Below are 26,257 nucleotides of genomic sequence, written 5' to 3'. Positions count from 1 at the left end.
CATGCATGACGGAGCTCACCTCTGAGACGCCGTTTTTCAAGAACGGCGCGAGGGAGAGGCGGAGGGCAGGGACGAGGGAGAGGCGGAGGGCAGGGACGAGGGAGAGGCGGAGGGCAGGGACGAGGGAGAGGCGGAGGGCAGGGACGAGGGAGAGGCGGAGGGCAGGGACGAGGGAGAGGCGGAGGGCAGGGACGAGGGACGAGGGAGAGGCGGAGGGCAGGGACGAGGGAGAGGCGGAGGGCAGGGACGAGGGAGAGGCGGAGGGGCCCGCAGAGGAAGGGGGGGGGTGTCAGGGAGGAGGAGGGGTTCGGATGTGCGGCGGCAGAGGAGCGCACAGGGGAGCGCAAGGAGCTATGATGCTCCGGATGAAATTCCCGCCACAATTACTGGCCCTTCAAGGGGAGAAGCCGGGCGGCGGGTCCGGCCCAATCCCAGTAGATCAACCGTGGCCTCAACAGTAAGAATATTCAAGAGTGACACGAGGTTAGTAACGACGCTATGCTGTGACACACCGTATTTCAGTATGTGTAAAACAGCTCTTCAAGATGACCTCACGTGACCATCAAAATGTAGAGTTCAAAGACAACTACGTGGCAGAGGTCCCGTCTTGACCGCGGCGCAGGCGGCTGCCGTAGTGCCTGTCGCCGACAACACCATAAGATATCCGGAGCTCCAGACAGCAGCCATTCAAGATCCAAACATCTCCAGAAACGCCAGCGGGGTCGCGTTCCCCCGCAACGCATCGGGTCCTTGAAAGACACCGAGCGAGGAACGAAACGACTTTACGAGGTCCCGTTCCGCCGGAAGCGGTAACCGCGTGAAGGAGGCTGGACCCCAGGACTACAGGTGAGGGGACGGGATTTATGAGTTCACGATCACCGTCCGCACGATAAGACGTCCCCTCCTGGATTCAGTGGACGCCGGTTGTCTGGCAATGGTTGCAGAGGGGTGGGCAAGGGCTCTCAGAGACATCCTCACTGACGTTGACGGAAAGGTGGGGCCCGGTGGACAAGATGGAATACTGACTGTGGCGAATAAGGAGTTTGTTTCGCCTTTTTTTTGACTTGTTAGCTTTGCTGGATTTTTATTTCAATTCTCTATTTATTTATTTATTTTTAATACACGGCATCGTTGAGTTTGTAAAGGATAAAGGACTATCAAGGTTTCCGAAATCTGCCTAAAGTCTTTTGTTTCTGGACATTCATGCTCTTGAGTGACATTCTTTCTGCGCTGGTCATCTTTGGTTAATTTTAGGAGGAACGATTGTGATGTTTAGCGGCCTTTCATGGCAGATGCTATCAACAAATGGTTAACCCTGTTATGGTATATTGATAGTTATAGCTTTTTGTTTTGTATGATTTGATGCAGATAGTTGATTTTGTGTCATGTATTTACTGTTTAAAGTTTTTGTGTATTTTGCCAAAAAATTAAAATAAAATTAAAATAAAATTAAAAAAGAATTGTCATTTTGGCTTGTGTAATGAAGTTTTGGCCTGTGTGTTTGTTTTTAAAAATTGAATTCGGCCGGGACAAATGTGCTTAAGCAATCGAGAAAAAGTGTAAATGATGGAGAGAGACGCTGCAACTTGCTGCATCTACAACCATGAGTTTAAAACTCTCTGACAAAGATTTGTTCAGCCAACAATTTCATTACAAATGTTGAAATATGAAAGGCTTCAGATTACACTGAATGTGTTTTAAAGTTATTATTTAATTAATTCATTTATTTATATATATTTTTCCCCTTGTTTTGATAAAGCTTTTTATGTAAACAGTGTTGCTTGTCTTAGCAACTGGCTCAGTGCAAAGGAAAAGGAGAACAATAACAGCTTGTTTATGCGGAAAATGCCATTAAATACATTTTGATAAAGATTATTTTCTCTTCTTCTTCCATTTTATTTAATTATTATTGTTATTATTATTATGCAATTATTAGTTATTTTAACACAGCCCTAAATCCTATATAACATTTTCCTTAATAGTGTCATTTAAAAAGTCTTTGTATCCAGTTCACATAAAAAAGTTGGGGAGATGAAGTTGAATTGAATATAGGGTTGGACACTATGTGGGACGCTGTGAAAGAAGCTCACTGGCAGTAGAACGTCAGCACGTTCTGCTGGTTCCCTCTGATCAGCACCGCAGGACAGTGGAGGCCAGAAGTTAAAATATCCAACCAGGCCATGTAGAGAGCACTGGGGCAGTCGCTCTGAGGCACCGGGAGGCTCCTGTGAAGACACAACCAGGTAGATGGTGAGTAGACAGCCAGGTACAGTAGGGCATTTGCTAAGTAGGCAGTAGGAAGGTACTAGCTAGGTAGATAGGTACTAGGTAGGTAGGTTCTAGGTTGGTATGTAGGTACTAGGTAGGTAGGTACTAAGTTGATATGTAGATACTAGGTAAGTAGGTACTAGATAGGTATGTAGATACTAGGTAGGTCGGTACTAGGTTGGTAGGTAGGTACTAGGTTGGTATGTAGGTACTAAGTAGGTAGATACTAGGTAGGTAGGTACTAGGTTGATATGTAGGTACTAGATAGATACTAGGTAGACATGTACTTTATTCATCCCGGAAGGAAATTGCAGTGTCACAGCAGCCATCAAAAGCAACCGTAAAGGCAATAATAATAAATTAATAAACAAATTTAAAATAATTTTCAAAATTATATAAATCGAAAAAATAACTAAAACATTTTGAAAATTTTGCAATATACAATAAATCTAAAAATGAACAACTCAAAAATAGAGAGATGAAGCAATATACAACAAACCTAAAATCGTAAGGAAAAATATAAAACGATAAAGACAAAAAGTTGTACAGTCGGTAGGTATTTTGTTTGGTAAATAGATAGGCTGAGTAAATAGCTTCAATGTGCAGCGAAATGCTCGATGGCAGGCTATAAAGAAATGTGCAGAAGGTAAAGTAAATAAATTAAAAGATGAAAAAATAGGAAAATATAGGAAAATATAGTCTGATAAGAACCAAAAAGTAGTAAGTTAGTCCTTTTCCAAAACAACCGCAAACCTTTCACAATGGCCATGTTGTTTATTATTTCATCTCAAGAAAGAAAAGCATTAATGTGCACCTTCTCCGTAAATGAAGGAGAATCCTCCCACGATCTGACTTTAGTGCATACGTGTTCGGCATCGACGGTTTATCTTTTCATAAGTTATCGTGATGTTGATGATGTTAATGTACATTTATATACTCACACAAGGACGAGAGCGGCATGCTGGGAATTCCTGCGAATTATTTCATTCAATCTCACTTTTCTCTCTGACTGTGGAGGACAATGATAAAAAAAAAATTAAAACAAACACAAATCCATAAATAAAAAATTGTAGAAGATAAATCCGCCCAAACCGACTACGCGTGAGCACATGCTCTGTGACACACACCTTGATCCTGAGGGCCTCCATCTCCTTGTCAGAAACCTTCCAGGGGCAGCTCTCCTTCAGCTCCTCAGCAGAGACGCTGTCCTGCGGTTCCTCCTGCAGCCTGTAGGGGGCGACGATGTCCTCGAACCTCTTCAGGCTGTGGAGCAGGAAGCACGAGAGGCCTTAGGAACAACCTCCACCTGTGATATCTATTTTTCCTTCACAGCTTTTCGTTTGCATATTGTCTTTCCTTCGGCCATCTTGGACTTTATGCAAATAAACAAAGTTCAAACCGCTTCTGCGTGAGCAACGGTCCTGAAGTTTGATCGCTGCATGAGAAAAAACTTTTTCAACCCACCTTTTTGGATGAGGCGGCCTCTCACTCTCCGTCACGACGATGACATCATGGAAGTCCAGACGGAACCTCTTCAGCAGCGAGATCATTCTGAATACAGCGATCAGAGAATGGGTTAATCGCAAGGGTTAATAATCATAATAACTTGGTAAAAGCGCTCAGGTGCCAAACACGAGGGGTTGAAGTTGGGAACGCTGGACCTGCGGTACGTGAAGTATTTTCCCCTTGTCTCGGTGTTTATTTCAAAATTAACTCCGCCCACCAGATCCTCACTGGGGCCCAAATGATTCTACTCAAAACATGATTCAAACATTATGGTCAAAAGATCAGAATTCAACAGACAGACAGACAGACAGATAGAGACACCCACTCCTGGCGTCCTTCCTCCATGTTGTGTTGCTCTCCGATGATGAAGACTTGCACTTTGCTCTGCCTCCAGCGTTTCCTCCTGGTGAGGAGGTACGGCACCAGCAGAGTGAGACCTGGAGGAGGAGGCAGCCGGGTGGACAGGACACTTTAAAGAACTGAAGCGTAGCTGGGACATGTAGTATCAACTATTTGGATGGATATCTGCATGACAAATGCATTGAGGGTTTTAATATTCCTAGTATTTTATTTCATATTGATAGAAGGTTTTGATAAAATAAATTGTTTATTCCGCGAAAACACTTATTTCTTAAATAAAAAATGCTTTCAAATATCAAATATCTGGGGAACAATAAATTATGTGGCATTGTTTGCTGTTCTAAAATAAGGAATAAATTAACAAATGCAATAAGTTCCTAACCTAATATTCTAACTTCACGTATGAAAGACTAATGCATTATTTAAATGACTCTCGGTGATAAATAATAAACTGAGCTTGAGATTTGCATCGAAGATACATTTTGGGTCTGAACACAGACATTGCACTTGTTGTGTTGTTAGGGTCAGATTGAGGGCTCCATTGGGGCCTCACCTCCGTCGTCGGCGATCCAGTACACGTCGATGGTCTTCTTCCCTTGGTGGTTCTGGAACAGCGTGTGCACCTGCTGCTCCCGCTGCTCCGGGACGCTCCCTGGCAGACACCAACGGGGTGGTGAGACAGTAAAAACAAGGGCTGGAGAACGTACGGAGAGGTGTACCTGGATAACTTATCTATCTATCCATCTTTCCATTTATCTGTCTAACTATCTGTCTGCTCACCTATCTATCTGCTTATCTATCTATCAATCGATCTATCTATCTATTGATCTATCTGCTTATCTATCTATCTATCTACAGTGTCTGTCTGTCTGTCTGTGTATCTAGGGCTCAATTTTGAGTAGCAAAGAATCTACAACATTTCAGGGGTTTTTTTAATCGTTTTACCATTTTTTCTGTGTGTGTGTGTGTGTGTGTGTGTGTGTGTGTGTGTGTGTGTGTGTGTGTGTGTGTGGGTGCATCTCAGTGCTCACCAGCGCCCCCCGCAGGAGTGTTGTTGTGGTCTCCCTGCTCGGGTTCGTCGGACTCAAAGCCCTGGTTGACTGGGGGTCAAACGTCACAACGTCACAACCTTCATCAATGATTTTGCATCAGTAAATCAGCACACGGTGTCGAGGAAGAGTATATCCACAACATCACTACATAGACCATAATATATCTACTTCGGAATTATGAAGCCCACGCTAAATAATACCAGCGAAGGCCTGAATATAATATGACATCGGTACGACGAAGTACAATCTTTTGGTTCCTTGGGCTGATTTTAAGTGATTTGACCTTAAATTATTCCACAGAGATTCAGCTTTAGGGGTTTCCCACCTTCATAATCAAACTGCTCAGACAAGTCCAGTCCGTCCATCATCCTCAAGAGACACAGGCAGTAGTTGGAGTCAAACGTATCGCTGGTGAAAAAAGAGAGTTGTTGAAGGACTGTGGCAGATTTAGAAGCACGTTGAAAATGTAATGGCTACCTATAATAATAACAATAATAATAACCTTCATTTGTATAGCACATTTCATATACACGGGTAACTCTTTTCATCAGAAGAAGGCATCAGATAGTCACAATAAAAGCAAGGAAAATAAGCAAAACGCATTTACAAAGTAGAAGGTAAAAAAAAAAAACAAGAATAGGCTGTAAAACAATAATAATAAATAAATAATAATACAAATAAAAGTAGATTTACAAAATTGCATTTTATGGAAAAAAAAAAGGGTAGACGTTATACTAATTTTCAGAATTGGGGTCATCAATTAAGAACACAATCCTTACTCAGCGAATTATTCCTTATTTCAGTGCAGTGTTAATTAATTACTTTCCCCCTCATCAATCTCCATACAATATGGATGACAACAACAAAAAAATGGTAAAACAATTTAAAAAAACAAAAAACTGAAATGTTGTAGATTCTTTGCTACTCAAAATTGAGCCCTAGATACAGACAGAGACACTATAGATAGATAGATAGATAGATAGATAGATGGCTACAGACAGACAGACAGACAGACAGTGTGTGTTCACTGACTAGATGGTGTTGATGTAGTCTTCCACTGACTCCGGGCTGCTCTCCCTCCAGTCCGTCTTGAAGCCCAGAACCAGGGTGTTGGGCTTGAGCTTCCCCAGACCGGCTGCCTGCAAGGAACGCACAGTCAGAACACAACACAGTCAGAACACAACACAGTCAGAACACAACACAGTCAGAACACAACACAGTCAGAACACAACACAGTCAGAACACAACACAGTCAGAACACAACACAGTCAGAACACAACACAGTCAGAACACAACACAGTCAGAACACAACACAGTCAGAACACAACACAGTTAAAAAGAAGTTCCTGTCGACTGGATCACCTGATTCCTCTTGGGAGGAAAAGTATTGCTGTGACTCGAGCAACACAGTCGATAATTTACATATAGGACATCGAAGAGAAGATCTTTATTTGTCGTTGTACAAGCAGGCTACAACAAAATAAATCCTCTGCCTTTGACCCATTTCGGTGGCCGACTCCAGCTGTTTTTTTCTCCAGTGCCTTGCTCAGGGGCACCGACAGGCGCATTAAGCCCTAACATACAGTACAGTGACTTTGACGCTCAGGTCTAGGTCTAGTCTCAGTATAGTCAACTCTGATTGGCCAGCAGCGCCATCTTGTGATGTTATACAGAAACTACAATGGAAGACCTGGGTCAGGGTGAACAGATGAATGTGGATAAGTCAAATTTCATATTAATAACAGTGAATACCTACGTCACATGTAGGGCAAAGCGTTTTTTGTGGGACGAATAGTTTTCTACGTTGTTGTGGAACTATTTTACTTTGCGATAATGACTCATTATCCCTTACATACTGAATGGCTTGATCTGTAATCGATCAAAGAAGTAAATTAACCATCTTAACGCCCTTGCAGTGACATGCGGGGAGGTAGGTGGTAACTTTCTTTCACCAGTTTGACGGGTCCAGCGTTTTCACAGTCGTACCTGCAGCAGATGTCTGGCTCCGGCTCGGAGGCTCTCTGCCGTGAGCGGAGTATAAAACGAACGCACCCTCCTGTCCTTCAGCCACTTCATCAAACCATCTGTCTGGCTGTGAACCATGGACTGTCTCTCTGGCTCCTTGGGGGAAATGAAAGAAAGAAAGAAAGAAAGAAAGAAAGAAAGAAAGAAAGAAAGAAAGAAAGAAAGAAGCAAAGAAAGAAAGAAAGAAAGAAAGAAAGAAAGAAGAAGCTCATACAACTGTAGGTAAATAATAGTAAAGCAATACAATAGAATAGAATAATAGAATAATATAGTAACAATAATGGCCATATATGGAATTTCTTCTAAAATATACTATACAATAAACCTAATGATATCAGAAAAAAAATTACCAATAATAATAATAAAGACGCAAAGATAAGAAGAATTGGCCATACACAATAACAAATTAAATGAACCTGACAGTAAACCAGCAATATTAACCTAAAGAGGAGTAAAAATGGTAATGTAACAATAAACCTAATGATAAACATTGAATATAAGCCAAAACATCAGACAAAAAAAAAGTAAGAAAATAAATATAAAAGTAAAAATATATATTTATTATATTATAGTCTAGATATATAATCCCATATTAGTTTTTCTTTTTCTTACCTCCTTACCTTTACTTTACGATGATTTGAAGTATTTTATCATTTATTATCACTATTGTAAAATAATTGGAAGATTCTTGCTAGAACAGTTTATTTTAGCTATGCTGGATTGGAATTATTATTATTATTGCTACAGTTATTGTTGTGATTATTATGCACTGACTGACCATGAGGATGTCTCCACAGATCATGAGGCTGATGTGTTTGGTGAAGGAGCCGACGAAGTCGACCAGGGCCGGACGCTGGTTGGGAGGTCCGGTCAGGACCAGACACTGAGGTCTGTGCAGGGATCCAGACGGAACATCAGTCATGATAACACACACACACACACACACAAACATCACAGCGATCCCTCACCTGAAGTTTTTGACGTGGTCCTCGACACGGGAGAGAGCGACAGAGTATGACAGAGCCAGGTTGTACCTTCCAGCCTGTAGAGAAGTTCCCCAGTTCACCTCTGTCCACACACACACACACACACACACACACACACACACACACACACACACACACACACACACACACACACACACACACACACACACGATGCCAAATGATGAAATTTCGCCAAGTTTTTTTTTACAAAACGCGTCCTTGCCGAATCATGTATTGAAATGTCCTGCGGTGTGGACTCACTTGGCTTGTTGTAGGAGCCGTATCCCAGCAGGAACAAAATGATGCACAAGGTGAGGAGCGCAGCCTTCCAGGTGAACAGGAACATCAGTACCACGGACACGGTCGCCCCAAACAGAGCCGTCCATTTGCTGTAGTAGTGGAACGACGGCCTCCATCCTGCAGGGGCCGGATCATTTATTTTGAATATGATAACTGTCTAGCTCTGGGGACATTTTAATTTTTTATTAATTATTATTATTATTATTATTATTATTGAATGAAATGCACATACATGCATATAACAGTAATGTAACAGTTGTGTCATAAATGTAACACAATTACAATATACTAAATGACCGAGAGGTTTATGAAACCAAAAACATACCAAAATCAAATAAAAAGTGCCAAAATGAAAGATAAAATAATAATAAATATAGAGCTGAAACATTGCACTAAGACCTTCAGTCTCGTTCATAAAATGTGCTTCAGGTGGCAATCCGTGAGATTATTTAGATAAAATAAAATCCCCATATTTGAACATTTATTCAGCTGGAATTTCAATGTGTTGATGTCTTGCACCATGTGCTCCTCTACAGGCCGCTTCCATTGTTGGTGGCGGGGTCCACCATACCTGGCACCAATGCAAAGCTCAGACGTTTGAGACATGTGAAAGACGGGGAATGAGACGCAGCGGTAAAGCAGCGTATTTTGCAGTGGCTGACGGATGCTCACCCGGTGAGTTGGTGATGGAGGCGTGGAAGCAGCTGAAGTTGATCAAAGCGTAGGAACACAGGAAGAAGTTGGAGATCAACGCAGCGAGGGCGTTCAGCTCCGCTAGAAAGAGAGAGAGGGAGGGAGGGAGGGAGGGAGGGAGAGAGAAAGAGAGAGAAAGAGAGAGAGACGGACCGGATAATACATCACACAACCAATCTACAATCTCCATCTCATACATCAATTCAAGTCCTTGTGTTTGTTTATTACGACTACAGGAGTTCCCAAACATTCTTTTGGTCAGGCTCTCTTGGCCCCTCCCCCAAAAAAAAGAAATTCACTTCATAAGATAAGGTAGTAATTAATCCCATGTGGGAAAATGTTTGATTTCTGTCTAGAAAAAATGCCTGTAATTTATAAATCTGGCTATAGTAATCTTCCATATAAGTCTAATAGACTTGTGCAAAATAAGGGCACGGGAATATGTAATCATCAAAAACAAAAATCTCACCCTTGTTAGTGAGCGTGAGACTATATATTGTGTGGAAAAGACGGCAAAAAAACAACACAAATAAGAATAATGAAAAACAATAATAATTTGGCCCCAGTGCCCCTATAGTTCCTTTACAGACCCCTAGGTGGCCGTGAACGTTGGAGATCAGGGCATGATTATCAGACGTGGTAGAATCAATCAGTCGTCATGATCAGCGGTGAAAGGCGGTGGTGTGTTACCGATCAGAATGAAGGCCAATGCGATCGCGTAGCAGAGCAGATAGGCCCGGCGAGGCTCGTCGTTTTTCCCGTAACCCTTTGCGAAGAATCCAATGTACGGGTAGATGTTGTCCCTGCACAGACACTGACGGACACGGCGACAAAAACAAACTCACACACAGTGACAACGGACCCACGTCAACGGTAGCTGAAACTATTTCATCGAGTCTTTGATATCTACGACTGATAGAGGAAGAGACCGCTGTCGGTCTCTCCGTCTGTCTGTCTGTCTGTCTGTACAGGGAGAGGTACAGGCAGACTGTGGAGCTACAGATGGAGCAGGGGGACACAAGAACCTGTGGCAGGGGCTGCGGACGATAACAAACTACAAAAGCAGCTCCTCCCCAGCCCATGAGTGTGGACGCCTCCTTAGCCAACGAACTGAACTCCTTTTTTCCTTCGGTTTGAGTCTGGCAACAGCACCGCTAGCTCGCCGGCTAATTGGAGTTACAACGCTGGGGATGAGTGCGCACTCTCAGTGTCTGTGCAGGAGGTCAGGAATGCTCTGCTGCGAGTGAACACCAGGAAAGCTGCGGGCCCAGACGGCATATCTGGGCGAGTACTGAAAACCTGTGCTAATCAGCTACAATATTCACATCTCCCTGGCTGAATCAGTGGTCCCGTCCTGCTTCAAGAGGTCCACCGTCATTCCTGTCCTGAAGATCGCCTCTCCAACCTGCCTGAATGACTACCGTCCCGTGGCCCTCACCTCGGTGGTCATGAAGTGCTTCGAGAGGCTGATTAAGGATTATATCTGCGCCTCCCTCCCCCGCACCTTGGACCCGTTGCAGTTTGCGTGCCGGCAGAACAGATCCACGGATGACGCGGTCTCCCAGGTACTGCACACCACGCTCATGCACTTGAATGGCCGGAAGGGGGCCTATGTGAGAATGCTGTTCATCGATTACAGTTCAGCTTTCAACACCAGAGTCCCCACCAGACTGGCTGTCAAGCTGAAGGAGCTCAGACTGAACACTCTGCTGTGTGCCTGGACTTCCTCACAGCCCGGCCCCAGGTGGTTAGGGTGGGGAACCACACGTCAAGCGTCCTCACCCTGAATACAGGATCCCCCCAGGGCTGCGTCCTCAGCCCCCTACTGTACTCCCTGTACACACATGACTGTGTGGCCAGGTCCAGCTCCAACACCATCATCAAGTTTGCTGACAAAACCGTTGTCGTGGGCCTGATCACCGACTGTGATGAGAAGGCCTACCGCCAGGAGGTGGCTGACCTGTCACTCCGGTGCCAGGACAACAGCCTCCACCTGAACGTCAGCAAAACTAAGGAGGTGATTGTGGACTTCAGGCGAGGATTATGATCGAGGACGCACACGCCCTTGGTGATTAATGGGACTTCTGTCGATAGGGTGAGCAGCTTCAAGTACCTGGGAGTCCACATCACAGAGGATTTAACATGGACTTTACAAACAGACACTCTGGTGAGAAAGGCGAGGCAGCGTCGAAAAATGTGATCTGTCTGTCTGTCCTGCAATTATCTCGACAACCGTCCACTCGATCTACCTCACACTCGGCGGTTGTGTTTCCAGGGACAAGAGGACGTGCAGCGTCGAATTTGGTGAAACACCCGATAAACACCCGATATCCTCCCGTGAGAAAGAGTATTTCCACGGTGTATGACTTGAATCAGGTAATAAAGATAGTATGACGTCCTCCCATGAGGAACTTTGTAATTTCGCAGGTGTTTTTCACCGCGCCCTGGGTGTGTTTTTCTTCCCGTGAGATAAAGTATTTCCCCGCTGTCACTCACCACGAGTTGCAGCAACTGTCACGAGTGCAGTCCGTAGGCGCAGCAGTTCAAGTCAGAGTGTGGAGTTGTTTGGATGAGCGAAACAGGCACGTTTTGAACGGGCACGGCACTCGTAAACATTCAATATCAATATATTGCAATAAACAATTTGGCTCAAAATGGAAAAAGGTCATTGGACTGACTTAAAAATCATCACTTTAAAATGGCAAACATATTTTTCTTCAGGCGTTCTCAGCTTAAAATGCGCCCTTTAATCTCTCGGTTTTAAATTGAGAAACCTACAAAATATGTAGGTCTGCCAAATTTAAGCGAAGTTCATCCCACGACACTTTTTTTTTTCAGCGTACAACCTCAGTGGTGACGTCTCCCAAAGAAGGCTGTCGGTTGACTCCAACCGCTCGGAGAAATTTTTAACTTTATTGCGTTATTTTTTGGTACAGTACATTCTATTAGTGTATTTTTTGGGACCCTTTTTTTCCCCCCTTCTTTTTTCATCTTTCGGTCAAGTCAAGTTGCACTGTCGTCTATGTTGTACAGTACGATAATATCAGATAAAATCCTCTCACCTGAAAGACTTTGGGAGCAGAGATGAGGAAGCCGAGCGCCGAGGACAAGCTGGCGGCAAAGACCCCGGCCGTGATGAGGTATTTGAACCCAGACACCTGGCCAAGAACCTGGTGGTTTTCCCATAAAAGGGTCGTTCAGACACATTTCACTTTCGGCGGGACTCGACTTTGGTTTTCAAGAGGCGTACAAACCTGCACATGTAATCACAATCTGTAAGAGCGTTGGATATCCTGGCCTGTAAAAACACCTTCTCCACACTGCTCTACTTTAACACGCGTGATGATCGTACACAACGGTACACTGCATCCTTTAAATTACTGTAAATCTAAAATTTTACGTATTCCGATTTATTTACGCCACTTATTCTGTTGTATCTCTGGAGTCTTAATTCGTGAGGTGCCCATGTCTATATGCTTTTAAATTGTGGGTAGTTCATATTAACTTATTTTTGGAATTTCTTTTTGCAAAGTGCTAGTCCCTGTTAACCTCCTTTTTAGACGTGTACATATGTGTAATCTTATTTATTTTATAAAAAAAAAAAATTAATCTCTTTCTAGACTTGCACTATTTTGACTGTGTTTTTACCACCTCAATAAAGTGTTCATTTATCTTATTTTATTTCTTGAGCAGTAGAGCTATCAAAGGGTTCATTCTGGCATTACAAAATTAAATTCAAGTTATTTTTAGGCACTATTTTTTTCTTGAAATAGAAAATGAACTTGAAATATAATAGAATTTTAATCTCATTGTCTATTTTTTTCTATTAGTATATCTATCTACATATATACATATATATAGATATAGTATATACTGTATTGTATATCATTAATCAAATTTTCATCTATTATTAAAATTGTAAGAAAAAAATAAATTCTAGAAAATATTTATTACATCACAATTAGAATAAAAAAAAAAAACAGGGAGAATAGCACAGGTTTTCAATTGAATCATTTGTTTTCAAGGACTTTACAAGCCCATCTGCACAAACGGGATTATTTTTACGGTATTCCTGTACTTACATTTCTGAGTATGAAATTCAAGCGCTTCAAGCACCTTAGGGACCCGGTATGAACCCTGATTCATTGTCAAATATATCCTCATTACCTTGACATCGTTGTTCAGGCCGAATCCACAGTTCTGGGACTCAATGCAGTGTGTGAAGTTCCAGCCCAGCGCACACGCCGGGCCCAGGCACCCGTCGGTGCCGGCTCCAGACAGACTGTCGTTCAGACTTCCTGAGGCGTTGCGCACGACACACGCACCTAGAGGAGAGGTCAATTAATTTAATGATACCTCTCTACAGTACTGTCAACCCTTTCATTTGCATTTTCTCATTGAAATGGACCAGATTGTAACATAAGTGGATGGATGGGACAGAAATATTTGGCTGCCGGCTTCAAGCCATTTTGCAAACACACGTGGTTAAACTTTTGGCTGTGTCTGACATGAGGGCAGATGAAGCTAGTGTATACTGGTTAATACGTTGAGATAGATACATTTTGAAAATTTTAATTGAGAAAACAGAAATACAAATAATAATAATAATAATAATAAAACACAAAAAAAAACAAGGAAGGAAAAAATCCTGATACTTTCTATAAATCAAAATGTAAAATTTAACTGAATTTGATAGCTTAATTCAGTTGTTGTTCTAACGTAATATGCATAACAACATCCAATGATTTTTTTTTAAATTATGATTGACGACTGCCAACTATACAATATTGTTTCCCAAAAAATGCAGCAACATATAGCATATGTGGGGATGGTAGCTCAGGAGGTAGAGCTGGTGGTCTAGTGATCCAAAGGTTGCTGGTTGGATCCCAGGCTCCTCCTGCCAGCATGCTGTAGTGTCCTTGAGCAAGACACTTAACCCCTAATTGCTCCTGATGGCTGCGTCCGTCGGTGTTTGAACAATTGTAAGTCGCTTTGGATAAAAGCGTCTGCTAAATGTAATGTAATGTAATGTAATATACTGACATTGCACCTTTGGGAACTTTAATAACCAGTCTGAGAGAACGTGCATGTGTCTGCTGTGTGACAGGAGCTCACCAAGAGATGCAGAAATGGCCAGGTAGCTAATGGTCGTCCAGAAAATGGCCATGAGGGTCCCTTTTGGGATTGCACTCGCTGGATCCTGCAAAGGATTTGGAGAAATAAGTCGTTATGGCACTCAGCTGAGATGGAAAGCCTTTTAGATGGTTAAACAGTTGATTTACAATATCAATTTGTGATATCATCAGACCAAGTGTAAGAAATCAAGATATTCTATCCAAATTCTACCCTGTTGAGGTTACCTACATTATATACATTACATACAGTATATACATGATATACAGTACATAATGTATATACAGTACATTATATACAGTATATACATGATATAATGTATATAGATGACATACAGTGTATATACATTATATACAGTATATACTTTGCTTGTACCTTCAGGTCGCCACTGATGTTGACCCCAGACAGAATGCCGATGGCGGAGGGAAAGAAGATGGCAAACAGCTGGAAAAAGCCCTCTACAGCTGTGAAGTTGGGAAGCAGGTTGTCCAGAAAGATCTCACCTGGGGATGAGGAACGGCCGGGCGCATCACCACCACGTCACCTATCACCTCAACTAACCGTAAACCGCTCTTTTTAGAAAGCATCAGGTGAAAGCTGGGAGAGGCTGAAAGACTCACGGCGGTAGTTGAAGATGCCCATGGCCTGCTTCTCCTGACTGGCAGGGATCAGCGAGCCCACAAAGTAGTTTATGAAGGAGATGAGCAGAACCAGGAAGAACAAGATCTGGGCCTGTGGGTGGAATTTATAGGTAATGGAGAGAAACAGCGGGGGGCAGGTGTCAGCTAATTACATTTAAAGATTTCAGACCGTTTTAAGGACGGTTTCAACATAGTTTACCATTTCCACAGTTTCCACAGTTTCCACATTGACCAAAAAAGAAAAGATAAATACAAGATAAAACATGGACTATGTTCTGCGTTCGTCACGTTGGCCAGAAAGTTAACCTAGTCTAGTTATTTTCAGCGTAAAATGCCATAAAACGTAATAGATTTTCTGGTAATTTTTTCCTCGGAGGCCCTCAAAATGAATTCCTGTGATCTAAAATAATACACATATGAAAATGTTTCTTTCTTAGTTTTATTTTTTTTTTCCCGCCTCAATCGACACATTCAATAACGTCCTCAAAAATCTTCTTTTACTCCAATCTAAGCTTTTGGACCATTGGACATACATACCTTAGACTCCCACTCCATCCCTGCCAGTGAGATGAACAGCAGGACCGTCAGCGTGACCACGCCCACAATGTGCTTGTCGTTGACTTCATCCACCATGACGGCATCCGCCTCCTACTCGCGCACAACCAGGAACATACAAGGTCATTCACACAAAATGGCGCCTTGGATCCTTCACGTATCGAGTCTCCTCCTTCACCTTTGACCTGTTACCATGCTCAGGTGTGACCTCCCACCAGGTTGCCGTTATGACAAGTGCTAAATAATTTGTCCTGCATCGAGAGGGTGAATAACAAATACCTTTCTAAGCACAGCGCCCAATGCTCATGATGTATTAAATCAATAGGCATGTAACCGTAGCAACAGTCATCCATACTTTCAGGACAATACTCTTTCTTCTGATTCTCAACACCCATGATCTGTACCGTTTGGTTTGGTTATGGAGGAGTTCATGTCCAGCCAGCTATTCTTCATTAAAAATGACCCCTTGACAGGGTGATCAGAGGAACATTATCTTGTATTGCCTGGAGGATGTTATTTTGCGATGACGACCGACTGGCTGCACATTATCCTGCTTATTATACGGACACTTACTAAACTTCACAGAATACCTATTTGAAATTATATTCGAACTAGTGTAAAAGCTTCTGCTTGGAAACATAACCCACATCGACGTCATTAACACTACAACAAGGTTAAAGCGTCAAAAAAACCACCTAGAGAACTATTCACCCTACAGAAAAAAATGTCAACCCTGATTTACCTTCAGAATTTCACTAATGGTTTCCGCGAAGCCTGCAGTGTTGAGGGCACACGCCAAGGCGTTGGCGAAGGAGAACACCATTCCGATCGGTCCGCCCATTTCAGGACCCAGGGTCCGGGAGATCATGAAGTAGGCACCGCCTGAGGTGAGGGGGAGGAAAAAATCGAAAGAGCGGCAAGACCGCGTGGCTTCATGACAGGCCTGAGAGTCGAGCTTCACGAGGCGCTCGGTTGCCGACGGTTTCCCAAACTTGGCTATGACGTCATTACGTGGGTCCCTCTGTCAGACTCTCATCCAGAGAACTCAAAATTGACAATAACCCTCAAGTGACTTTTCGTCCATCGTTTGAGGCGAGGCCACTGACCTGAGACGACCCTTCCGTTGGAGGCGATGGCAGAGACGGAGAGCGCGGTTACCGAGGTGACCAGCACGGACATCAGGATGATCACCCAGGTCAGCACTGACGGAGGGACGGTGATAACCATGTGATAACCATGTATTTTCACATCAACGCTGCTGTAACAGCCATCCTCGTTGTTTCTCGCTGAAATCTTTAGTTTTAATTTTCCCCTTAAATAACTTTGACGGTCATGTAAGGAATGAATGCGTTTAGTTTTTCCAGGATGGCCGTCCGTTGACGGTTTACCATTAATTAAGGGGATAATGGTTTGGGGGGAAATTTTCTTATTTGTCTTACATTTTTTGTAAGAATACTGTGAAAACAAGCTCTTAGTTGTTTGAAAAACAGATAAACTCTGAACTTTTTTTTGAGGTATAACCATTTGTCCGTCAGCCATCCTGAGCCGAGACACAACTCACAGATTCCGGCTTGGGAAGTGATCCATGACAGGCGGAGGAACAGAATGACGCCCCAGATATTCAGCATACAGCGAACCTGTGACGGAAGGATTAAAAAAAAACAACATGAATGTGCCTGGATGCTATGTGTAATGCGTAATGGGTGTGTCGGTATACAGCACACCTAGTGGGTGGAGATAACAGTAACACCGGATGATAAGGGAGTTACAAATCTCGGTTACAAATGCAACCGCAATGCTGAGTCATATTACACTGAATTAGGCATTAAGCATGTGTCAGCTATAAAATAGTTTTTTTTATGCAACATAACCCAACTAACTGGGGTTCCCAAGAGGCCAAATAGCCAATGCCTGGATTTAGGGTGCATGCGTGGCTCACAAAAACCGCCAAATTATTTAATGTATCAAATGGAACAGACTGAAAAATCATGACAGTATATACCAAACAACAGTAAACCACATCAGTAGTGACACTCAATGGTTGCAAGTTAAAGCTCACAAACAGAGATAGATGGGCACGTCTAGTTAGGGATGGCATTGCGGTATCACTGTAGAAGTCCACCGGACGCGTTGACGCAGCGTGCGGGCGCGGCGCGACGTGCAGTAAGTGCTGCTTCCTATTGAACCCACCGTTGCAGCTCCGCGCTCCGTGCGGCATGCCTCTATTTTTGCACGAGAGGTCTAGAAACAGGAGAAGAAACTACATAGAAATGTTTTAGTAAAGAGTGCAGTCAATCAAGGTGTCCAGTGGGAAAACAACCCCCTGGGATGGGCGTGTCCCTCTCTATCACCCACTTCTCTTGAACGATTCTTTTGAAAGGATCTTTTGTAGGAACGAAGGGAACAGAGTCTCGCTGGGGGATGAGCCCTTCATTTTGTTGGTCAAGTTTTAAAGTTTGATGTCGTGTTGTTTGTTTAAGTTGCCGTCTCATGCCGCCACCAAAGGTTTCCCCCTCCATGTAACAGGTATCCGAAGCTCCTCCCTCACCGGGAGGTGCCCTGACGGAAAAGGAGCGCACCAACAGTCACGTCAGCTTCACAAAGCGAAGGCACACACGCACTGGTCTGACTGTGAGCTTTAATTTCAATAAGTTATTTTACTAGTATTATTATTACTATTTATACCTGTTCTATGGAAAAATAGTACTGTTTTTATTTATTTATTGTAAAATGTTATATATATATATATAAATAATCAAACAAATAAATAAATAGATAAATAAATAATTTACATAAATTGGTATTTGAATTATCCACTATCCTGGACCTCCCCTCCAATCAGATGAAATTATGTAAACACTAGTTACACTAGTGATTTGTGGAAGACTACGATAAAAACTTTTTTTACACCTTTTAACTTTTGAAATAAAAATAAAATAATTCTTAAATACAAAGATATTAAAACCGTTCCGTTACCGTGGCCCCAAAACCATGAAATATGAACCGCACTGTACTGTTCCTAATAACAGTGTATATACGCCACAAAAGTACAGTACTGGTGTGCTTTTGTTGCTAAAGACACTGATGAACAAAATCATTTTCCCACATCCGAATGGGTTAAGGTTAAAGAAAAGTTTACGAAAATGTTAAATGATTCCTTAAACCAGCGATGTCTGTTGCCAACATGGTGGGCGATCCGTAATGGTATGGATACAGATCTTGTGGGAGTCATTTAGTCCAGTGACTTACTCGTTCCTACAACAAGGGCTATGAGGCCATTTAAGACCAGCCAGTGTTTGAACCCCGCACTGGCCCCTCATGAGGTGACCTTACTCCAGGATGATGACGCCCCCCACACACCTCTAAAATGAGCGGTTGCATAAACACAAGCCTGCCGTCAACCTCCTACCATGGCCTCCCTGATCTGCAGCTCTCTCAGCAAACAAAGCAAAGTAAACTTTGACTTAACTTTGCCTTGACCGAGGTTTTTCCTCTTGAAGAGAGATGCGACATCCCACTACACACAGTTCAGGACGTACAAAAGCATCCCCTGGAGCAGAGCAAAGCCTTATCCCCAGATATTTACCCATAAATTGCGAGGTGTTCACATTATCTTTGTCCAACCTCTGTGCATGTGCATGTACACCCTATGTATCCAGGCGACATCGCATTCCTTTCTTACCATGACTCCGGTCACCCAGCCGAATCTCACCGGACCCTTCACCGCCTTTGAGGCCTCAGTTTCTGGCTCCTCGTTTCCACCGACCATATCGGGGGCGTTAGTTTCGGAATCTTCCGTGTAGCTTTCAGATGTTTCGTCCTTTGAAAACACGGAAGGACACGCTTAACGTCTGTGAAAGGCGTTGCATTTATAGCAAAGTAGAGCTATCTACAATATTCATGGACAAAAAACCCTCAGGAGTTCAAAAGGACAAGTTGCCAAGAGTCTATACCCACATTCAACGCCTTGCGGAGAGCTTCCAACGAAGGTCTACTCCGCGAATTCCGCCCTGTCAGCGAATTGTCATACAAATCCGGCTGTGGAACCAGGTCGATCGTGCTGTAGATTGAGGACCTCCTCTGTTCCTGCCTGGAGTCCCAGCGCTCTGACGCCACGTCGGTTTCATCCGCAGCGTCAACAACAACGGATGGAATTTGGAGGTGTATGGCCCTTTGGTCGCCGACGGCAGTGTCCCTAGAGTTGCGTCGTTTGCCACTCGGGGGTGCTTCTTTGCCGGCAGAGAAGCAGACAGAAGGTGGCTGAGTGTTCCTCTCCAACCCCCCAAACTTGGATTTGAGTTGGTCCATGGTCGCTCCGCAATGTTCTCCACAGTGTTGTCTGAAATTAAAGTTCCGGTTGATTGATTGATCAAATATGGGACGCCAACATCATCCACAATCAAAATAAATCAAACAATCTTGAATTGAGGCCTATTTTTTTTCACATTTATATTGCCAAGTCTTTGTCCTCTGTACAGTAAGACCAACGGTGGGACTCTCCAAAACAGTCTGTAAGTGCGACGTGTGTTTGATATCTCGAGAGACAAAGAGTTAAATGGAGCATGGTAAACTGAAATCCATCTACCCGGAAAACTGAGTAAACAAACTAAAGACCATTGTATCAACAGCTTCACCCAGCAGCCCCTGAGAGACCACCATCACAACATGTGTGTCCATTAGGAGGTAAATGTTCATTTAGTTTCCTGGTGTTTCTGACTTTTTTTATATTTTTTTCTTTAATCAGGGAGGAGTGATGTGTAAACTTTTAAATATAATGGATTTGGCTTGACGTTTGCATTTAGGAAACACAGCCTACGGGCCTTGTCTCTTTCACATTATTAGTCTGCTGGTAAAGCCCGGAGAACTTCTTTTCTCCCACACCCTTTAAACCCATTCGTTGTAACAGTTCAAACTGTCTATTGGTGGATTTTGGAATAGGCTTAGTATTCAATAAAATAAATACACAAAATAATTTTCAAGTATATATATTCAACTGTATTCTTGTTGTAGACCATTGCACCATTTTCCCTAGATGGATTAATTGCATTGATTGCAGACAGATACTATTTGAATATTGTATAGGTTATTGATAATGACTGTACAAAAGTGCCTTACTGGAACAGGCGACATAAAACACTTATCAATATGTATTTTTTTATGTGAAATACGAGACATGTGTAAGAGATATGTATCGCTATTAAAGCAAAAGAGGTGTAAAAAACCCTCCAAGGCGCTAATTCCTGAGCAAGAAGATAAAATGAATATGATTACAACTCACCAGTAGCGCTCTCCGCCCGATGGGTGAATCGTGCTCCCTCCACCTCTTACGATCTTCTGCGTCCTTTCTGGAGTTTTATACCTCCACCAGACGACATCCTCTCCTCCCATTCTTGGCTCTTTTCCTCCCACCCCCGCGCCCTCTATTCTCTTCCCATCCTCCTCCTGCGTTAGGCAGTAAACTGAATGATGCACCTTGTGTCACTGACCGTCCTCGCCCTAACGGTGTCTAATCAGGTTAAAAAGCTTTTCTCTTCACTCTTTTCCCAAATTGTTGCTTTGGAGTCTTCAAAGTCACCGCTAATTTCACCGCGGCGGCGTGGATCGGCCCCTCTCCACTACAAAATATACAGTATAGTAAACAGCAAAATTGATCATTTATGTAGTTTTTTTGGGGGGGAATAAAATTCAGTTTAGTTCCGTTATATTGGCAACAGTGCCTAACTTTTGAAATAACTTCAACATATACAGTATATCACAGTGTAAATCATGGTGTTAATATATAACCTGTGTGTGTGTGTGTGTGTGTGTGTGTGTGTGTGTGTGTGTGTGTGTGTGTGTGTATATATATATATATATATATATATATATATATATATATATATGATACAAGAGATCATTGGTTATAATTAGATCTGCTCCCCACAATGACTTCATAGGAACAAAGTCATTGTGCCTGGCGACGCCCCATCGCCCACACGGGAAGAGTAACTGCGGAAACCAGGTACACGCATGTTAATATCTGTAAGGAGAAAGTGTAAAGTGTAATGCCAAAAAACCCTGCTGCAGTACCATGAAGGAATAACCTAGAAATAACAATAACAGTGAGGACAAATTGACACAAGTGAACTAAAGATTTTATAATTGGCTTCTACAATTTGTGTGTATTGACCATTATGTAACAATGGTCAATTCACAAAATGTGTGTATTGATTCATAAATCAGATGTAGCCTCACTCCAGAATGTGAGCAATATGCTTGAACGCCTTTTGAATTTGGGGTCAGTTTTGGGTCAGTTCCATCCATTGACATTTCTACATAGGAAGCTTAAAATAAAATAAACACAAGGGATTGCGCAGGTCATGACTGTCCTAGTGCTCCAACGCTGCTCGACACCGGCGGGAACATTCCCCCTGTCTCTTCCAGCGCTATCTTTTCCCTTCTTTCTGTTCATGTATTATGCGGTTCCATTTCATCCCTAAACTGCAGATTCTGTTCTTTCCACACGGATTCCTTAGTTCCTTACCTCCTCTCATGCACCCTTTCTTTCTTTCTTTCTTTCTTTCTTTCTAACTGTAAAAGGTTTTGTGTTGAGATATAAACTCTGAAATTTATCAAAGGTGACAGCGTTTGGAACGGTTGAATTTCAGTGTTTTTCTTTCTTTCTTTCTTTCTTTCTTTCTTCCTTCCTTTCTTAAATTTCACTCTCACCCTGCTCTCGTCTTTCCCTCCTGTTTCTCCGTCGTTCTTACCTCGCTTCACTTCACTGCTTCCTTCCTTCTTTCCTCCTTCCTAGCCATTCTACCTTCCAGCCTATCTCATTTTATACCCGTTCAACAAAGTAAACTAAATAATTAAGAGGCAATTTTGTTTTTCCACTTACGCTCTGACAGTGTCTTGTGTCCTGGATGTTTTTGGAGGGTTATTAGGCACAATAAGTTGGCACATGGCACAATGAAGGACGGTTACTCCAAAGGTCGAACCAAGTTTCTACAGTTAACGTTGAACACCACAAAAGTTATAACCAGGAGCAAACTTGAAAAAAAAAAGTTTTGTTTGCCTATTCATCTTTTTCATGGCCTGAGAATCTCGGAACTTGACGTCAGCATTTCTCGTGAAATGTTTGAATATTGTCTGTAATTTGGTGAAAATCAATTGTTTAGGTTTAATTTGCTTTTAGTTTTGTGATTTAATGTCGTTTTTTTCCCCACAGGGATTAATACAGTTTTATCTGAACTTAATTGGGCTGAAGTTGTTTAATTAATTCTAAAAGGAAAAGTACAGGATAAGAGAGCGTTCAGGTTTAGGGCTCGGCTCTGTCCTTTATGATCTGCCGCGATGGATTCGAGTGAGGGCTGAAATACTGGAGCGGGTGTTGAACGCAGGCAGATGTCCATTATGAGATCGACTAGGGCTGCAGATATAATTTTATTTATGTTATCCCATTCAACCGTGTATGCTTTATTATTTTTAATATTCAAATATATTCCAATGTTTAATGCTAAAATTTAGAACGGGGGGAGCAATCTTTTCTCCAAACAAAACAAATAAAAACTCTAGATGTATTTCATTTACTCCGTTTCCTGCTGTTATCCCGCTGCAGAGCAGATCGCAGATCGCTCCTGAACAAAGCCCAGCACGGTCCACGAGCCGGTAGTCGGGAACCTCTGCACTAGAGGACATTCCGTAGGTGACGGTCGGGTTTATTTCCCACTTTCATCGCAACATCTGTGGAATTACTGGACATTCTGGTCAAAGACGCACTCTCCCTTGCACACACAGTTAAATGCCGGAGGAGAGGAAAATGTGCCGGTGTGTCGCGTGTGGTGCGTCTCCACCGACACGGACTTGGCACACTGTTACCGGGAATATTTCTCTCTAATGTTTGTTCACTGTGCAACAAACTGGATGAACTTATTGTCACAGGAATGGGCAGGTAGGCAGTGGAAATGTGGCTGTGAGACAATCAGACACTGGGAGACGGGCAACAATTCCACGGGCTTATATTGAATGAATGATATTGAACTTTATTGCTCATCACATGGGAATTGATTCGCTAAGGTTAGCCAAAACATTCAAAATCAATTTATTCATTCATAAAAGAAATATTCACAATAGAATGGCAATTTCGGCTTTCGAATAGTTCGTTTCTCTATAACGGAATTCTATTGGAATTTCGTTCCTGCAGCCATAAATTCCACTGAATGAATTGTGCGAGGAAAAGGTCATGGCTTTGAGTAGGGAGGGACACAGGGGCACGGACAGAGAAAGAAAAAGTGGAGTAGATAAAGAGGAAGAAGGGAGTGACGTATCCACACATCTGACGAGCACCTGACACTAAGGCGAGAGTCAACCCGGCCAGTCCTGTGTGACAAACAGATCTCCCTTCATTTAACCGTAGAGTTTATGACCTCAGCATTACCTTAATGACTCTGCTCTTGAGCAAGGCAGAGGGACTTTCTGCAACGTGAGATATGGCGAGGATGCAGCTGTAGTGAGCAAGCACTGTTCACAGAGGAGAGGCGTTAAATTAGGACATGTGACATTCCAAAACAAACAAAACTTTTCCAGGAAGGTTGACCCTAAATGGTCAAGAGGGGGTAAATCCCAGGTTCAAAAAGTAAAACTTCTGCTTCTAGAGTGAATCTTCAACTCACAAACAGAAAATAACCACGACTACATTAAAGTCCAAGGGAAAAAAGGCTGAGGCATTTGGCATAATTCATAGTTTTACTCTTTGTATTTCACCAAAATAAATAGCGGAACTGAACTGAACCAAATGATTTTCTGAATCTGGAATTCCCCTTTTGAGGCCCCGTCACACCAGGACTTGGCAGACGTGTGACCAATTCCCTTGTATCCAAGTCAGGAGTACTTCTCTAGTCATTTGGTCCAAGTCTAGAGTCTGAGAAGTCCAGTCACAGGTCAAGTCAAGTCCCAAGTTGAGTCACTTTTTCTCCCCAAGATACTATAGTCTTACGTGCGGTATCCGCTCTTTATGAAGAGAAAAGACAAGGTATTAGTACCTGTCTAATGATGATATGACTGTCAAATCTATCCAACCTGTTAAAAATGAAAATGACAATGAATTGAATTTGTATTATAATTATTGACGGTGAGTAAAATAAATGTGACCAAACAAAAACAAATAACTTACTGCTTATATAAAAGCTTATTTATTTCTTAATTTCTTCTCAATCAAAAAATATTCCCTCTGCATCACTTGTAAACTGTGAAATACTGACACGCAAACTACAAGTGAACATTGACAATGTTGAACATTTTAACATTTTATATTTAATATCAGGGCTGTGTGATATGACGATATCCATCGTAAGACGATAGAAAAAAACATATGGTCTATATATATTTTTAGAGTCCGACCGATGCCACATTTTGCAGATCGATTTTGGAGATTTTTTTTTGGGGTCCGAGCCCACTGATTACCGAAATTTTTACCGATATTTGTCAAAAAGTGCAGATATTTTAAATAAATTTGAAAAACTGATATTTTATTCAAGTTTCTATATTTGAGAACATTTAACTTATAACCAAACAAATAAAAATAAACACACAAAGAACATTTTATCAATAACAAATGTAAAACATGATCTTAAATTAAATTTATATTTTAATTCTTTTTTCAGAGTTCCGGTGAACGCTGCATCCGAGTTTTCCATGAACGCAGCATCCATACTGCTTGGAAAATCATGTCCATGTCTAAACGCCAGTGTAAACAAACTTCTGCACTTATTTTGGTGATTAACTTAAAAGTAGTGTAAAACAGATAAGTACAGGATAAATAATACATCTTTTTCGGTTTATTATACTTATTTTAAAATCGCGACACACCGGCTGCATAACTGCTGATCGTAATGTGGTCATAAAAGTCAAATAAATACAGATGTTGTTCTGGCTTTGATGCAGTTTCTAGCACTATGTCACAAATCAGCGGCAGAACTGCTTTACGGCAATATGTGAGGTCATTTGGAGTCAATCTGCATGTGGGAACGAATGTTAAAGAAACGTGGAGGGGCGCGGCGCTTTGCGCACCAATCACGGCGCACAGAGCTTAACACAGAAGAGAAAAAAAAACGTTGGTTGTTTTATTGTCAGTTGTTTACAACTTACAACTTTCCAAACACCAACTTGCGCTCGATAAGTAAACCTCGCACGATGGCAACACTCATGGATGACTCCAACATTTGTCTGCTACCGAGCAGCGACAACATGAGGTGAGGGTTGACCGAGCCAAAACAAAGCAGCTTTTTGTTTACACGTCACGTTTCGGTTCAAGGTTTGAATGAACCTGAACACAAACAAGTCATCGGAGTCATCGTGTCTCAAGTAAGTCCAGTCCGAGTCCAAGTCCAAGTCAAGTCATAAGGCATATTTTCTGTCGAGTTGCAAGTCATCAAAACTCGAGTCCACATCTCTGGGAATTGGCCGTGCGGAACTTCTGTGTTTGTTAAGCTATACGGCTGGTTCTTGGAAGCACGCCAGTTATAAACAGCGAAATAAACACAGGGAAACATAATCAGGCTGCCTCGCTATCAACAACTAAGATTCAATTACAAAATCCCAACCACTCCGGCAACTCAAAACCATTAAAATATGAATGCCGTAAAATATTTCAGTCAGTATTTGTAGTTTATGTTCATAACTCATGGGCTGCTTTATGAACGGCATTAATATGCGGACGCCAAGATCCCCATTGTCACGAATGCAAGGATTTCTGTCC

At 42.3% G+C, this 26,257-nt stretch overlaps 1 protein-coding gene across 1 annotated transcript; it reads right to left on the bottom strand.

The window, feature by feature from the left end:
* Nucleotides 1–2,086: 2,086 nt before the first annotated feature.
* Nucleotides 2,087–19,827, bottom strand: slc12a10.1 (solute carrier family 12 member 10, tandem duplicate 1; the record flags this gene model as incomplete). Its single annotated transcript, XM_080023595.1, has 26 exons — nucleotides 2,087–2,225; nucleotides 3,210–3,277; nucleotides 3,396–3,531; nucleotides 3,733–3,819; nucleotides 4,100–4,211; nucleotides 4,688–4,786; nucleotides 5,166–5,234; nucleotides 5,512–5,594; nucleotides 6,219–6,325; nucleotides 7,173–7,307; nucleotides 7,990–8,101; nucleotides 8,180–8,279; nucleotides 8,459–8,614; nucleotides 9,170–9,271; nucleotides 9,881–10,004; nucleotides 12,253–12,360; nucleotides 13,358–13,515; nucleotides 14,306–14,390; nucleotides 14,699–14,826; nucleotides 14,944–15,055; nucleotides 15,502–15,612; nucleotides 16,262–16,401; nucleotides 16,626–16,721; nucleotides 17,081–17,156; nucleotides 19,202–19,339; nucleotides 19,477–19,827. 26 exons carry the CDS (start codon nucleotides 19,825–19,827, stop codon nucleotides 2,087–2,089), a joined length of 3,132 nt encoding a protein of 1,043 aa, XP_079879721.1.
* Between the last annotated feature and the right edge of the window lie 6,430 nt (nucleotides 19,828–26,257).

This window comes from Zeus faber, assembly GCF_960531495.2.
Source record: "Zeus faber genome assembly, chromosome: 22".
Lineage (NCBI taxonomy): Eukaryota > Metazoa > Chordata > Actinopteri > Zeiformes > Zeidae > Zeus > Zeus faber.
The sequence above is the reverse complement of the archived record's forward strand: the minus strand, read 5'-3'. Positions and strand labels throughout refer to the sequence as shown.